At 39.7% G+C, this 16599-nt stretch overlaps 1 protein-coding gene across 1 annotated transcript; it reads left to right on the top strand.

The window, feature by feature from the left end:
- Nucleotides 1–3555: 3555 nt before the first annotated feature.
- casd1 (CAS1 domain containing 1) lies at nucleotides 3556–16546 on the top strand. The gene is made up of 18 exons (XM_074686319.1): nucleotides 3556–4064; nucleotides 5496–5592; nucleotides 5873–5993; nucleotides 6424–6468; nucleotides 6561–6623; nucleotides 6753–6797; nucleotides 6893–7016; nucleotides 7431–7630; nucleotides 8957–9376; nucleotides 10030–10119; nucleotides 10208–10327; nucleotides 10556–10712; nucleotides 10888–10967; nucleotides 11788–11889; nucleotides 12028–12168; nucleotides 12529–12606; nucleotides 13607–13699; nucleotides 13921–16546. Exons 1-18 carry the CDS (start codon nucleotides 3824–3826, stop codon nucleotides 14182–14184), a joined length of 2481 nt encoding a protein of 826 aa, XP_074542420.1. The 5' UTR covers nucleotides 3556–3823; the 3' UTR covers nucleotides 14185–16546.
- The last annotated feature ends 53 nt before the right edge of the window (nucleotides 16547–16599 follow it).

The raw sequence follows: 16599 nt of genomic DNA on the forward strand, positions 1-16599 counted from the left end.
AAAATATTCTGACTCAACAAAAGCATATGAGGCCATAACTTACGCAAACTCTTTCTCGGTTGTAATTTTGAGTGGTTGCAATCACTCACCCATGGCGAGGGTCAGACCAGACATTCAACAGCATTCTTCAGAGACAACACAAAGAGAAACAGCTTTAAGACATCTGGAGAATGCAGAGGCTCTCTGTTACACATTTAACAGTTACAGGACAGTATGATTATTTTTTGCTTGTTTTTCAGAAATCACTCAACATCTACAAGACTAAAGCAAAAAAATCACTTTGCCATTTGGGGGGGCTAAAAAACAAACACTTCCATACAGGGACAAGCAGGACCAGGAGTTAATTTTATTCCACAACTCCTTCCTCTCTCCTCATCCATATGTTTCTAACAACAATCATAATTCAACCATACAATTGATTCAAAATTCAGGATTTTCAGAGAAATACTGAACATTACCCTTTACATGAAGAGCGACAAAGACAAAGGAGAGCAGTTTTAAAAGAAGTTGTAGGGAAGTTGAGTCACCCCCATGTGAAACCATGGCCACAGTAAGGAGTGTGATTACACATGTTCAGACAGTTACACAACTAACTGACCCTGCAAAAGAGTTAAAACAGGAGTTTGCTGTTTGAAGTGAGTTTTCCCTGGTCAAAGAACAGTTCTTTTGTTTAAACAATTGCAAACAAGCTGGAGTAAAAAAATAAATAAAAAAAATCACTCATGTGTTAGTACTTTAAGTTACAATATGAGAAGATAGTGTTAGTACAATTCTAGATCTGAACCAGCTGCATGGCAGAAATTTTTTTTCAAAAAAGATGGAATGAGGAAACAGAGGGTCAAAAGGCATAACACAAGTTGAGCCAGTGGATGAAGGATACAAGAATACATCTCTTGAGGTGATGTGCTCAAAACACAACACAAGTCATACAAGCTTTGTGAAACAGGTAGAAGGGAGCAAGGGTTTATATACCTTAGCAGCTTGGGCAGTAGGAATTCCTGGTAGTGGCCCTTTTTTATTTATTTATTTATTTATTTTCTAATAACAAAAGCTTTGGAAATTGTGTCGCCAAATAAAACTTGAAATAGTCATACAGAATTCAAATCAAAGTGTGGACATGTGGGGAGAATTAAGCCTTTTGACCATTTTAGTTGTTGAAACTTGATTTGGTTCAGATTTTTTAATGGACTATGTCAAAGAAAACTGGCATTTGAAGTTGTAAACTTAATCTTTACATTAAATCTTTAGTGGCTCAACTTGTCCCCCCCCTTGGCTCAACTTACCTCTAATGGATTCAGTTGAATATTAGAACTTAAGAAAAAAAAATTTCTAGGGATGTACAACGTATGTGTGTCAATAGTTGGACACAGAAATTTCAAGTCCTTGCTTAAAATGTGCTTCATTTAAAAACTCACCCAAATCATCAGCTACTGCCAACAAGCTAAACGGGATATGTTCAGTCTTAGGACCAGAAGTTAACACAGGGCTCTAGCAGTTAAGTTGAAATACAATACCCACCCCAATTAATTCATATTTTAGAGCACTAAAGTGAATTACTCAAAACAAAAGGGCACATACTTAATCTCTGGTAGAAAGTGTAGAATTATAACCTTTTGACTTTATATAATCTAGCACTGCCAAAGGGTTTGAATTAATTTAAATATGTCTGTCTTGGTTATACACATTGCCAAAAGCACACTGACCTGCAGATAAAACACTTATTGTAAAACAATCAGTCCACATTTGCTGATTTTTTATCAGTCTTTAGTGATAAGCAAGAGCCTCAGACCTGCTAACATTGTCAGTCCTGGAAGAAACTTTGTTCAAAGAATGATATTTTGTATTGTACTTTCCTCTTTAACTGCAAGCACATTATCTTTAGCGCTTAACCCAAACTGTAACTTCAAAAAGACTGTATGCTGTTGAAAGTGGAATTCAAAACAGAATTTGATGATGTACAATTAATTTAAACTGTACTTGACTGAAAGTAGCTAAAAAACATCTAATTTTGAAATTGAAGAGCACCATAACTCTCATCTTTGGAGCAATGTTGTTTTAGTTCATGTTGAATATGGTCTGGCATTGTCTGGTTGACATATGCAAAGTCCTCTCTGTAAGGGACGCATTGATGGGAGGGGCAGCATAGTTTGTCCCAGAACCCATCCGTGTTTTTCAGCTCTACCAGTGTGTGTGTGTGTGTGTGTGTGTGTGTGTGTGTGTGTGTGTGTGTGTGTGTGTGTGTGTGTGTGTGTGTGTGTGTGTGTGTGTGTGTGTGTGTGTGTGTAAACTCTACATGAGCACCTATGCATCTCTACACCATGAAGGGTGCTGACTTTTGGACAGTGTGCTGATAACAAGCCACACCTTTCCCAACTTCTTTGCAATTTCACACAGTCTGTCCAAGAGTGATTAACCTCTTCCTTTTTCCCTCTGAGATTCCCCTCCTCTCTGGAATTTGCTCTTTTTACCAATTAATCAATGTTGTGCAAATTAACCTTACCATAAGGGGGATGTTTCTCCTAAAAAGTTTTAGCATTAAACATTTTGCGGGTGTTATGTTGGCTGTGCCCTAATTAAAAATGTTTGAAACTTATTGCTAGCAACAAACTTAAAAGATGAGCATAATTTTTCATGAAGTAACAGTTTTTCAGTTTCAAGACATACAATACAATCATTGCAATAGATTTCGGATCAATATCGGATCTAAATGATGTGAAAACCATTACAGTGGGTTTTAATAAAGATTATACACAGTTGCTTATAGATATGGGTATTAAATTAGTTACTTTTATAGGTACTGACCGAATTGAGTACCAATTCACATAAAAATCAAAAGGTACCATGTTTAGGTACCAAAATGGATCCTTGTGACTGTGAGGGAGTAGAGGACTAGGCAATTTTCCATGCTGGACATGAACACAGCATTGCAATGTTATATATTGTAGAACAAATATATTTAAATTGAAAAATGTTTATACTTTGTTTTTTAAACAAATTGATATTTTTTACCACATAAACACGAAAAAGTACCTAAAATTGGTACCGTTGAGTACAGGTAGACCTACTGACTGCCAGGTACCAGTTATCAGTACAGTAAGGTGTGAAAGCTACCCATAGTCACCTGACTTGTTAGGGTTAGGCAAAATAACTGGCCAATTAAAAGGGTGCTTTTTTAGGCAGCTGGGACGTTTTAATAGTTGTATTTGTTTGGTTTGCATTAAAGTGAATCCAAAAGAAAAAAAAAAAGTGTAAATATTATTTTTGTGCCCTTTGTATATCCTGTTGTATAAAGTTATTCTAAAATTAATAATTATAATTATGATTAAATAATGAATTAATTATTTTTTAATCTCTTGTATAAGATTTTTCGTCTACAAAAATAAACAAATGTTCAAAAAAAAAAAATCTCAAGCCACTTCATTAGTGGAATTGAAAAAACACCAACAAAAAATAAATACACTTAAGTGTAATTGCACTCACCGTTTTGAAAATGTGGCCGTCTTTACTGCCGCTCATAAATATGCAAGCCGCACCTAGTGCTATTACACTGAGCGAGTACAAGTTATACTGCATTTTACAGCCTTTGTTGTACTCAAAGCCAGCAGATCATTGGTGTCATTTATCTGTACAACGCCCCGTGTAAAGACAATGCAACAGTGAGCACACCTACGCGTTTAGGTTTCGGTTTGTTAAAACTTAAGTTTGAACTCATGGAAGTTTGTACTCCGTGATATGAGCCAGGAATAACTCTGCTACGGCTGTGTTATTGTAGTCAACTTTTTTGGGACCACAAAGACTATTTTAATACACGCCTGCTTTGGTCATGAAGGAGGAGGTGGTGTTGAATGAGCCTAAACAGGCGGATGGTGCAGACGGAGAAGCGCCGCCGCAACAGAGCTTCACAGGTGCTTGTTGTCATGGAGGAGCAAAGATGGCGGTCCTGGCCTATAGCCTGGGCAAACGCGAAATAAATCAACATTTCACCATCAAAAATGCAAAGTTGATATCGCTGGTGATCGTTATTCTTCTCTTCGTGTTCCACACAGCTTCACGTCATTATGGAGGTGAGTGTTGTTGCGTTTATTTAAGCTGCTATAGCAACACTTTAGCATATGCTAATGACAACTAGCAAGATGTTTGTATGTCTGAGGACTTATTGTGGACTGGTGCGATGCTGTTGCACATTTTTGCTCTTAGGTGATGAGGCGTAAAGCTCACAATAATTTGGTAGCGTAAATGTATGATCATAATTATAGACCTCTTTTTGTTTCGTGTAGTTGGCTAACTGCAAAAATCGGCATTGACTAGCTAGCCAGGATAGCCAAACAGAGCTAACAGAGTGTTTAGCAGTGTTTACATGCTGCTGTCAGGACACGCTTGGTTTGGGACGCCGCTTGCAGGCTGATGTAGCTAACAATTGACAGGACGAGGTTCACAGTATGAAGACAACAGCACTAACATTTAAAAACTATCATACTGGCCTGTCAAAAACCTTTACCCTTAACAAACTCTAAACTGTAGTGGTTTATTGAAGCAGCGCAGTGGTCTCTCCTTATTCTAACATTTCATTAATGCGTTTTCACTGTTTAAGAAGTCCAGAACTTACCATGCATTCTCCTCGAAGTTATGCAAATGTGTTATTTCTCCTTGCTGCGCATCACTAAGTTAAGGCCAAGCTACATTAACTTTATGTAATGCATACAGGATTAACACATCGTCTCTTGGTTCATGTAGTTTGGGTGTCCAAACTAGCTGGATATCCAAAATTCAGTGTAGGACCGTGCATTTATACAGCCTCTCAGATTAGATGTCAAAACATCACACTGATGGGAATAAATCAAACACTTTATTTTTTTAAGTGTACAACAATGTAGAAAAAAGCTTGTTGTGCTTGTGGTAGTACTGATGGAGAAGTACAGATGAATAATTTTATCTTCTTTTTTTCCATGTTTTTATTCATAATCATTTTTTTTTTTTTTTTTTTGTTATTAATGTCACCTGACAGAGTGGGACTACAAAGACATTTTAGTGTGGCATATATCCACCTCCCTGCTGGGCTGCACGTAGTGGACATGGTTCATGAAAGGAGGTGGGAACCAGAGACCTCTGTGTGCACACTGAGAGCAGCTGCCTTGGCTGGCGATGACACTAAATGCCCACATCTCTCGCCAGCCTTCAGACCCCTCATGTTCCCCTGTTACTATAGATTTATTCAGTTGCAGATGGCTCCATTCATCTTGCACACAAATGAATAGCAGGAGAGATTTATGCTTGAGCTACATTGCTGATGGCTTTATTTTGCAGCGTGGCCCCAAGCAGAGCCCTGTATTGTGTACAAGTCCTTTGAATGCACTGAGTGAAAAGCCAGGGTGCTTTTGAGACAGCAGGTTCCAGTCATAGTCGTCATAGAGGAACTATGAGTGAAAGGCAAGGCAGGGCAGCTCTTTTTCTTTTTTCCCGGTCTTACTGGTAGGACCTCTCTATCCTGCCCTTAGGTGGAGACTCATGTGAGTGGCTGCTGTCCAAAGGACGGTACTTGGGGGAGAACGTATGGCAGCCGTATGGCTGTATGATGCACAAATACAAAAGCACGTGAGTCACATCTATGCAAAGCTACTGTGTGTATTGTTTGTTTGAGATGAAGATTAAATTGTGTAGCAGTGAGGCGTATGTGTGTCTTCTTTGCAGAGATGACGGGTAATTTGTGACCCAAATAACCAGTTGAGAATATGCTATCCTATAGACAGCCTATGTTTAAAAAGGTCTGCTGTTTATCAAGTGATATAAGAAACACCCAACACAGGAATGATTGCTATCTGCTGATCTGTAGATTTATAGGTTTCAGATTCTCACCATCATTTTTGTCTTACAGTGATGCCAAAATCTGTCTAGCCAAAAAGCGGGTGGCCTTTGTTGGTGATTCAAGAATAAGGCAGCTATTTTACTCCTTCATCAAAGTTATTGATCCAGAACGAAAAGAAGATGGCGTCAAGGTATTACTGAGGAATATCAACATGTAGAGCCTTGGTTTGTCTTTGGAAAGTGTTGAGCACATCAAAAGAATCTACAGATGCAAGGAAGTCCAGGAAATGATTAAGTGCAGACATTCCTCTGTCCACCCTGCCCTGTCTCTCCACTAAATTTATCTTACCACACAAGATTTGCATTTTATTCAAAGTCTATCTGTCTACTCTTTAGATAAGTCAACCATTTCCTCCAATCCAGGTGATTGCAGGTGGTGGAGGATTTGCTTTAAACATTTTCTGCCATTACATTAAGAAAAAATGCTGTACCAAAAATGCTTTGAAATTATGCAGCAGCTGTAACTATTTTTGGCAGAATCTCAAGCAGAGGAAAAGAGGAACACTTTCTGTCTCTAACAGGATCTTTCTCTGTCTGTCCCCATGTAAACTATGACTGAAGCACGGGGACAATTCCTTTGAAGACAAGACTTCCTCTGTAAATGTGGTGAGCTATTTCTGGATGTTTTTTTTATCTCACAGTCTCAGTCTGATAAAACTCTGATAGAAGATTTGAAAAAATGTCTTCTTTCTCTAAAGGACTTCCTGTGGTGTCCAGAGGCAAATAACTCCATGAAAGAGCGTTTGATAGCATGGACACATGTAAGTGAAGACACTGAGTTCTGAGAGAGCTGAGCTTTGTTTATCAAGGGTGTTTTTATGAACTTGAAATTGCCGTAGTAATCGCAGGGAGTTGTTTTATCTAAATCCTGCTTCTCTGCTGTGTAACAGGAAGCTTCAGCAAAGCCAGATGTTTTGGTCATTGGAGCTGCCACAGTAAGCTCTAATACGGTGTTTAACCATATTTTCACATTTTAGTGAAAAGCAAAAAATAAGTTGGTTAATGTTATCTGTTGATGTGTTGACCACAGTGGTCCATCAAGTTTCACAGTGGCAGCAGCGAGGCCCTGCAGCAGTACAAAGTCAACCTTACCACCATGGCCACGTACCTGGAGAGGCTGGCTGAGCACAGAGAGGTCTACTGGGTCCTACAAGGTGGGTTTAACGTCATGCTTTTAATGTAAAGCATCACTGCTTGTTCCCGCTTTAAGAGCGATTAACCCCTCATGTGATTCCTGCCTTCATGCCAAACGGGATTAACTTTTACACGACTGGAAACTTCAAAGTGTTTGCACATTCCAAGTAAATTAACATCGCCCATCCTAAATTATAACTACTGTACCATATGGTTATTTTTCTCATTATTAAATGCTGTTTGTTTGTTTTTTCTACTTTTTAAGCCACTTACTTTATGGATTCTGAACCTTGACACAGAGTTTTCATGGGGGCAGTTTTAAGACCAGAACTGTTATTAAATCCCAGATTCTGATAGCAGAAGAAAGGTTAACATCAACATATCACTTACACACTATTCAAACTGTATCACACCAATACACCTGTGTTCTTCAGACCCTGTAAATGAGGAGGTGTTGAGCGACAACAGGAAAATGATCACCAACAAGCAGCTGGAGTTATACAATGAAGCAGCGATCGACGTGCTCAACGCCAGGTCGCAGGTCAAGCTGTTTGCAGCATCCCGCCAGGCTGCTTTGGAAACTATCAGCCAATCTGAGGATGGCTTGCACCTACCTGAGAGCACCATGAATGTGGTAGGCAAATATATTTTCATAATTTCCTCTTTTTAAAGGTAAGGCCTCACATTTGTTTAGTGCAGAGAGCATTTGAAGGGAAATTACTGTTTTCAAACCAGCTACCTAGCTGTTTTAAGAACATAGTAGTTCCCTTGAGAGTTACACAGTTAACCTTAAAACTCTCAAAGCTACGATCAATACTCTCTTTGGAAAGGATTCATATGGAGAATAAGTTTCATGTTTATATAGTAAGAACACCTACTAGATTTATTTGATAGAAAAAGCAGTTTTAAGCTTTCTTTCTAATCCACCAGACTTTTTGATATAGGAAGTTACTTCCTTGACTTTGCAGAACAAAGAAGTTACTTTTGACAGGGTGTTCATCTGCATGATTGATTTGTTTATTTCAGGGCTGTTCAATGAAAAATTTTGTCAGGCTGGGTTTTTAGACTAAGCACATAAGCTGGGCCACACATGTTTACCAGCAAAGTTAAGCTGCAGTGGTCCTCCCCTGAACTATCCAAGTCTGCTTTGTTGTAGTACAGCTCTGGTTATAAGACGCAGTCAAACTCTGAATTTTAGCCGCCCCCTCATGAGATCCCTCGGTAAAGTTTGTCTGAGGGTGTATTCACACCTGTGGCTTGTTTGCTTTGTTTCGATTCAGGGGCAAAAATGATACAGTTGTAGCGGTTGTCACTTGGTTAGTTTGTGTTCACAAGGCAAAAGTCTCTTTTGGTCCAAAGCACCTGCTTAGTGACACAATGCATTGTGGGTTAGTTGCTAGGTTACAATAGGTGTTGCAGCCAATATTTATAATGATGTTGGAATTTTTGTAGGAACTTGTCAGTGTTTGTAAAAGATGTCTTTCTCATCAGACCCGAATCCCAATCACTTGGCAGCTGCTTTCAGGCCACATGTGGCCCGCGGGTCGCTAATTGAATAGCATTGGTTCATTGTATCACAATTGACTTTAGTGTAGCATGATTGCACACATAAACCATCTGCTGTAGACAGAGGAAGACCATCATCTCTCATGTTTTGTAAAGTACAAGTGCAGCTTTTGTCAACAGTCTGGTGGTTTTGAAAAGAGTATTTTTACAAGTAAGAGGCCGTTTCTGTGTGATCCTCCTGTAGTGATGTCAGACAGCAGACTGCATTCGCCCCAAAGGCTTAGCCCGCAGACAGAAGCTACAAGATGAAGCCATCTGCTGGGGAAACGCTTCCTTTCTTTTGGTCATTTACTGCCCAAACTACAAGGAAATGTCTAAAGAATCCCACGATTTCTCTTCAACTATTGATCATGACTGAAATCCTCTCTATCATCCTCTGTGCTCTCCTTGTCAGGGAGCCATGGTTCTCATGAACTCTGTGTGCAACAAACTACTGAGGCCCATTGATGGTTCCTGCTGCCAGAGCCTACCACCGCCAAACCTTCTCCAGAAGCTGTCAGCATGTTTCTTCCTGTGCTCCATCCTGGCCTTAGTGGTCATGCACATCCTCGGCAGCAACCACCAACGCAGACCTGTGCCCCTGGACGTGGAGAGCCTGGAGGAGAAGAAGCCAGCGACTGCAGCTGCCCCCCTGGGTCCAAAAGCGCCCATCCAGGCTATCTGCAGGATGGGTGTTATCATGGGTTATTTTTACCTGTGTGACAGAGCTGACGTGTTCATGAAAGAGCAGAAGTTCTACTCACACTCAACGTTCTTCATCCCGCTCATCTATATCTTTGTCCTGGGGGTGTTCTACAATGAGACCAGCAAGGAGGTGAGATTTGGTTTGATACTGTCCAAGTTTGTGTTTTGAAACAGATTTTTTTCAGGTTGTTAGGATGAGAAAACTGATATTTTCTTCAGTGTGATGTTGAAGTGAAAGGGTGAGCTTACCCCAGTTTTAATGATGACACGAGAAGTGTCTGGCCAAACAGTTTATTTATTTATTTATTCCACATATAAGAAATGTAACACAAAATGAACCATACATAATGATTTAGTAAAAGAACAAAACAAAACTGGACAAAGCAACAAACAGTTATAACAGGAAATGTGTGGAGGGGCCAATAAAACCCATGGGGCCTTGTCGAGTGGCCATCCTAAAACCCTCTCAGAATGAAATATACCTCCACATTTACACAAATAAACACATATATTACAGTAATTCAAAAAAATACAGTTGAACAGGAGAAAATAATCAATGTAGGGTTAGCAAAAGTGTATGGTGGGATTGACACTGATAATGTGTTTCTCTGTAATCTGAGTGTTCAGCTGCTAACAGGAGCAAATGGGATTTTAGAAAATAGAAAGTATAAAAAACATCTCAAAAAAGGGTAAATCTTGCGGGGTCTATGGTTGTGCAACAATTTGTGAATGAACATCCTTTTACCACAGTAAAAACTATTTTCCTCCCTGTCTTTTGAACAGACCAAATTACTCAACAGAGAGCAAACAGATGAGTGGAAAGGCTGGATGCAGTTGGTCATTCTCATCTATCATATATCTGGAGCCAGTGCTGTGAGTCTACTCATCCATTTGAGAGTAATCTGCTAAGAGAGATACTGAATATTGGTTTTTAAAGCAAATGAATATTTCTGTATTTCAGTTTATTCCAGTGTACATGCACGTGCGTGTGCTGGTGGCAGCGTACCTCTTTCAGACCGGTTATGGACACTTCTCATTCTTCTGGCTCAAAGGAGACTTTGGACTCTATAGAGTTTGCCAGGTAAGGATACAGCATTACCCTTTGACCAGGATCCTTCAGTTGCTCATTATTATGTAATTTAAAACTACCTCTCCTAGTTCACACTGGGCATGGAACTGTTATCATATTGGCAGATGAACTCTATCATTAAGCTTCACCTTTCTTTTATCTTGTCCCGGTGTGGTACTGCTTTGACTCATCTGTGTTTGATAATTGTTTTAAGTCCTTTTCATAACCACTCCCCTACAGGTGCTTTTCCGTCTCAACTTCCTGGTCCTGGTGCTGTGTGTAGTCATGGACAGACCCTACCAGTTCTACTACTTTGTCCCTCTGGTTACCTTCTGGTTTGTTGTTATCTACAGCACGCTGGCCATGTGGCCGCAGATCCTTCAAAAGAAGGCAAACAGTAAGTGTTGATCCAGCAAATGTAAATAAGAAATTCTCTTGTCCTGTTTTTATTGCTGGCATTAAAGCCTGAAAGCAGTCCACATATTTAGCTGCATACAGTACATGTGACCTTCGTCTCACATGTTTGAAGGAAACAGCACTTTTCTCTAATGACTATCCTGTTTTCTGAACAGATAGTGGCATGTGGCACTTCGGGATCCTGGCCAAGTTGTTGGGCCTTATGCTGTTCATCTGCTTCTTTGCTTTTTCACAGGTAAATTAATTGAAATGTTTTTAATTAGTCGCAACATTCAGCACAACAAACTTTATGTGACAGTTGCGAAAGGTTACGTGAGTATGTAGCCCCGTTTCCACTAAGCGGTTCAGTTCGATGTGTCTCAGCACGGCATACATTTTATGACGTATCCTTTGACTAATCCCGGGACAGATCAACAAATAACCAAGACGAGCAGTCCGACTTTTTGGCTCCCTTCCGTAGGGGTGCCAAACTAAACCTATCCGATCTCGGAAGGTGGAGTTACAACACTGCAGACCGTTGATTGGTCGAAAGGATCATCACTTACAGTGCGACAGCAGTCGCATTTCTCCTGGTGGCACACAGCCTCCTCTGAAACAAAGATTGATAACACTTTGTAACAAAGAGCCACATGCCAATCACAAAGAAGTCAATTTGCTTGATGTCTCCTATCACTGCTCTTTGTTTACTGTGTCACGTTTTTCTTCTTCGATGGGTTTATTAGCAGGTACACTGTGTCATGCTGCTGTGGCGTCACACTATTATGTTTCTGATGTGGCTGTCGGCATCAAGCTCACACGCCGCCTACCACAAGGGGGCACGGTTCGCTGTGGAAACACACAAAGCTTAACTGAGCCAACTCGTACCAAACTGTACTGATCCAAACCGGACTGCTTGGTGGAAACGGGGCTTAAGTGTTTCTACATCAGAGTTTAGGAGAAAATATAATTCACCTCCCAACATGCTAGTCCTGATGTAAAATTAAATCAAACTCATCGTTGATTCATTGTTTGAGTCTTGCTAATCAAACATTACTGTTATATCATTTTGACTTCAGGGTATCTTTGAGGGAGTCTTCTCTCTATGGCCCATCTCGAAGCTCTTCGAGCTGAATGGGAGCATCCACGAGTGGTGGTTCAGATGGAAGCTGGACCGATTTGTAAGTCAAATGTGTGATGAGTCCATCTTTGCATGAACTTGAGAGCTGATACTTGATGAGAGGATTCGTACCTTTTACAAAAGAGAAAAAACTTTTTAAACTATGTAATAAAAATAAAGTTTTGATGTTCTTTTGCAGGCGGTGATACACGGCATGTTGTTTGCCTTCATCTATCTGGTGCTGCAGAAGCGTCAGGTGCTGTCTGAGGGTAAAGGAGAGGCTCTATTTCCTGCCAAGTTCTCCAACCTGCTCCTCTTCCTCTCAGTCGTCTTCTTCATCGTAAGTGTCAGACTTTTTTTTTCCACATCAGTTCCAGTTTGTTAAATCTAACTGTAAAGATTGCAGTCATAGATTTTTTCAGTGATGTACATTTGTTTGCTTTTTTTATTCTATGCCAAGAAAATAACCTCTTTAAACTTTGATGCAATTAAAAAAGATAAATACCTGCAGCTCGGGACAGACTTGTATCTCTGGCAGGGCTAGATTCTTAGCAAGCAACCCACACGCCTCACTGTTCACTCACTGTATTAAGTCTTAGGGGTGCATTGTTAAAACTGAGTCAACACCCTCCTTTGTTTTCACTGTCCCTAAAGGTTAAATCCTGTTACCTATCTTCCTTTCTGTCTCTCATCATGTCAGACTTACTCAATATGGGCGAGTAGCTGCAACACCAAAACAGAGTGCAACGAGATGCATCCTTACATCTCTGTGGTGCAGGTACAGTTTTAATTTCCCTCCTCTGTCTCTGCCTTTCTTTTCTTTTCCTCCTTTTTAGTAATTTCCCCCCAGAGTCCTTTTCTACTGTCGTCAGGACTGGTTTGCTTTTTTATAGGGCTGTCACTGCAATGCGTTAATTAGATTAATTCATCACATTGCAAATGAACGCATTATTAAAATTTAAAGTTTGACTAACTGATTGGCTGCCAGACATTTTTAGCACATCTTGAAGGATTTTTCAAAACTCAAATAATATTGTTTTCTACGACTCTGTAAACACCAAAACCACCCAAGAAGAGTAGACTCTCTTCATGTTGTCTCTTCCTGTTTTTGATCCAAAACACAGACACATACTCATCCACAGTAGTTTACGAGCGTGATTTTGGTTGACAAGCTTTGCAAGACCCCGCCTCCCCCTGCTGAAAAGCATAAATTACTTCTATAGACGCAGGAAACAGTTGCACAACATCAATGGCAACAAAAACTGACATTTCAATATTGGCCAGTTGGAAAAAAAGTAGATTTATAAATCTGCTCTTCTTCGTGTATTCATTTGATTAGTCATGCACTACAACTTTGTAATGTCCTATAATTCAAACATTTTATTTGGGGACCTTAAGCAGATATGAGATTAAAATGTGATTAATTCGATTAATTAATTTCAAATCCTGTAAATAATTTTTATTTATTTTATTTGTTTTCTCAATCGCCTGACAGCTCTATGACCTGATCACATGAGAACTGATGAAGTGTTTACATGACACTATAATCTGAGCAACAACAAGGGTGTTATCCTAGGGAGTTAAACTCATTTGGGAAAACTTTTGAAAGAGCAAATAGTTACCAGAACTGAAAGATAAACAAGATTTCTTTTTCTAAACTGACCAGGATTGCATTTTTTCTTCCCCTGTCAGACCTTTTTTTTCCGTACATCATGTTTCCTGAGGTGTTTTTGCCTCATCATGTTGAATCTTTTTTGCAATGTCTTCCCTCTCCACAGATTTTGGCCTTCATCCTCATCAGAAATATTCCAGGTTACGCACGCTCCATTTATAGCTCATTCTTTGCATGGTTTGGAAAGATCTCTTTAGAGGTAAGCTCAAGATAAATATTTAAAGAATGTAGTCACATATTCTTTAACATGTTTTAAAATGTTATTCTGGATGGAAACCAGATTAAATACCTGAATTAAGAATGCAACCACTAAGATTGAGCTTGAAAAGACAGAAATTAAATGTGCAGCTCTGATGTTTTGTGATATTTGCTGGTTTACGTTGAAGGAGCTGGATTACATGCTGTGTTTGTCTCCCCCAGCTGTTCATATGTCAGTACCACATCTGGCTGGCTGCAGACACCAAGGGAATCTTAGTTCTCATCCCAGGAAACCCTTCACTCAACATCATGGTCAGCACCTTCATCTTTGTGTGTGTGGCTCACGAGATCTCCATCATCACCAACGACCTGGCTCAGGTGGTCATCCCTAAAGACAGCGTGGCCCTCTTAAAGAGGCTGGGGGCCATTGGGCTCTGCAGTCTGGTGGTACTAGTGCTGGCTAGTACCAGCCAGCCCCCACCCTGATGAGTGCCTCTTGGTGGAGGGTGGGGCAGCCACAGTGGACCCAAAGAGGCCTGTGCTTGGTTTTTTAACGTACTGATGGTTACAGGAGACATCCTCAGTTGTTTTGAGGAAGAACAATGTCTCTGTGCCGGTCCAGCTTTGAGCTGGGACTCTTATCTCTTGACTGCTGTGAAAGTCGTACACTGAAGAAAACAAAAACACCCGAGAAAAGGAGAAGCTGCTCCTCACAGGGCAACTTTCAAGAGAAAAAAGTTTACAACCTGTGGATTCAAACGAAGTGCAAAGAAAACATTTGGAGGGGTTGGATTTTAAACAGAGGCCCTCTTCTTTCAAAACCTCATGCTTGCTGTGTGATTTTTTTTTGCCTCTTTTTAGCCAAACTATCTAACAAGAAGTTTATTTTGTGTCACACAGTTCTTCATGTCATTGCTCCACTCTGGGAGGGATCACTAGGCATACACTTCGTCCACATTACAGTAGCAGCTGAAGGCGTTTTCACTCAGGTGGATCTGTAAAGCTTCATATTCAGATATCTACAGCTGTGGCCAAAAGTTTTGAGAGTGGCACAAATTTTGTTTTTCCTCATTGTTTGCTGCCTTAGATCCTTTGCTGGCAGTTTGTGTTAACTCTAGATTGTGAGGAGAGATCAGGTGAATGAGAATCAACGGCAAAGTCGTTCCCTGCCATGAAAAATGACATTTGGGAAAACCAAATTTAAACCCATCTCAAAACTTTTGGCCACGACTGTACAAGAACAGTTCAAATTGTGCAGCATTTTATTGTTAACATTACTGTGTACCGTCTTTACGGGGACTTTCAGAAACAGTTAGATATCTAGATATGCAACAAATGGACCAACAACTGGGATTGGGTCATCATAGAAAAAACTGTCAAGACTGAGTTGGAGTGCAATGTTTAAATGTTGGCTTCTCCCTCAACACATTTCTGCTAATATCTCTGTCAGTAATTTTAGAAATGTTCGCCTTTTGCTGAAAGGTTTTGTGGCCACCTGCTGTAGCTCTGAAATTCTATGTGACATGTACAGTATTTAATGATTTAAATTAAGCTTATATTTTATACAGGTTCTTTTGTTTGGGCTTTGTTTTATTTTGTACTTTGAGCTCATCACTGCTGTTTGTGAAGGAAGTATTAACATAGTTTTATACCCATCCCAGCATCTCATAGATGATGACCTGCCTGAGACACGTTGCAGAGGTTAAGCCTTTACGGTCTGTCTGCTCACAACATAGTATATGTATATTTGTATAATAGAGTGTGAGACTTTATTTTATACAGCAACGCTTGGGCAGTGTGTTTTCTAGTCCTCTAATATTCCTTTGCCATTAAAAAAAAACATGCCTCACAGCTGTGGTGAAAAATGCACTGGCTTGCACATTATTCTACACTATTCTTGGACTAACAGCGACAGAGCCAGTGAAGCTTCATTCTGTGACTGAGAGGGTGAATAAGTGATGCCTTTGAACACAGCTTTTCTCAGTGGCTTGTTCACGTTTCTATGAGCCTGGATCACAGTCCTCTGTCTGATTCTGCATCAGAGCCACATCAACATAGACAAGTGATGCACTGACCCACCTGATGAAACATTACTGTTGCTTCAAAAAAATATTGTATCTTTTGTCAGTTGACAAATGGGCGACATACTTTGCCTCTATATTCCCTCAGACGTTTAAGACAGATAAGCACTTTCACTGCAAGTCCTGCAGTTTTGTCAGCTTTGCAGTGAGTACAATGTTCAACATGATACTGGGGCAGAAACATATTTTGTATGTATGAGTCTGTGTTGCATATGAGGTTGTAAAGATTGTAACGACAGTGGGTTTCTTCATTCATGTTGATGTTAAAACAAGAAAAAAACATGGGCTCACTAGAAATGTTTTTGTTGAGCTGATGATGGGTGGTTATGTTTTGAAACCAGGCACCAAGTCAAATTGTAATTTCTACAACAAGTCAACACTTCATCCTATTCTAGTATGAGAAAAACACAGTTGACTTGACATTTACTGCTCCATTTTCTCATCTTTTACTGCTCTACAGCTCAAAGTTTGGTAATTGTTTCAGGCCTTAAAAAGTCTTTTTGGTCATGTAAAAGCAACAACTATTTATACCCTTGTGTAGGGCCTATTTGACATATGTTACATGTAAATCTTTTTGTGATGTCTTAAAATGTGAAATGTATCCAAATTATTTATAAATGCCTTTATTCTGTTGTACATTGTTAATAATAACTTCAGAAAAGGAGCTGGGTTGGAGTCTTTTGTAGAGAACAACTTATTTCATGTCACTTGGATGTTAGCAGACTGATGTTTTAAATGGGGAAAGTGAAACTCTCAGTGAGTGCAAATTACTTTAAAAGATTTTATTATCATGTGACAATTACATGTAATTAAAAACACA

This window comes from Halichoeres trimaculatus, unplaced genomic scaffold, assembly GCF_033239565.1.
Source record: "Halichoeres trimaculatus isolate MK-OKI-2021-1 unplaced genomic scaffold, fHalTri1.1 fHalTri1_scaffold_14, whole genome shotgun sequence".
NCBI classification, from domain to species: Eukaryota; Metazoa; Chordata; class Actinopteri; order Labriformes; family Labridae; genus Halichoeres; species Halichoeres trimaculatus.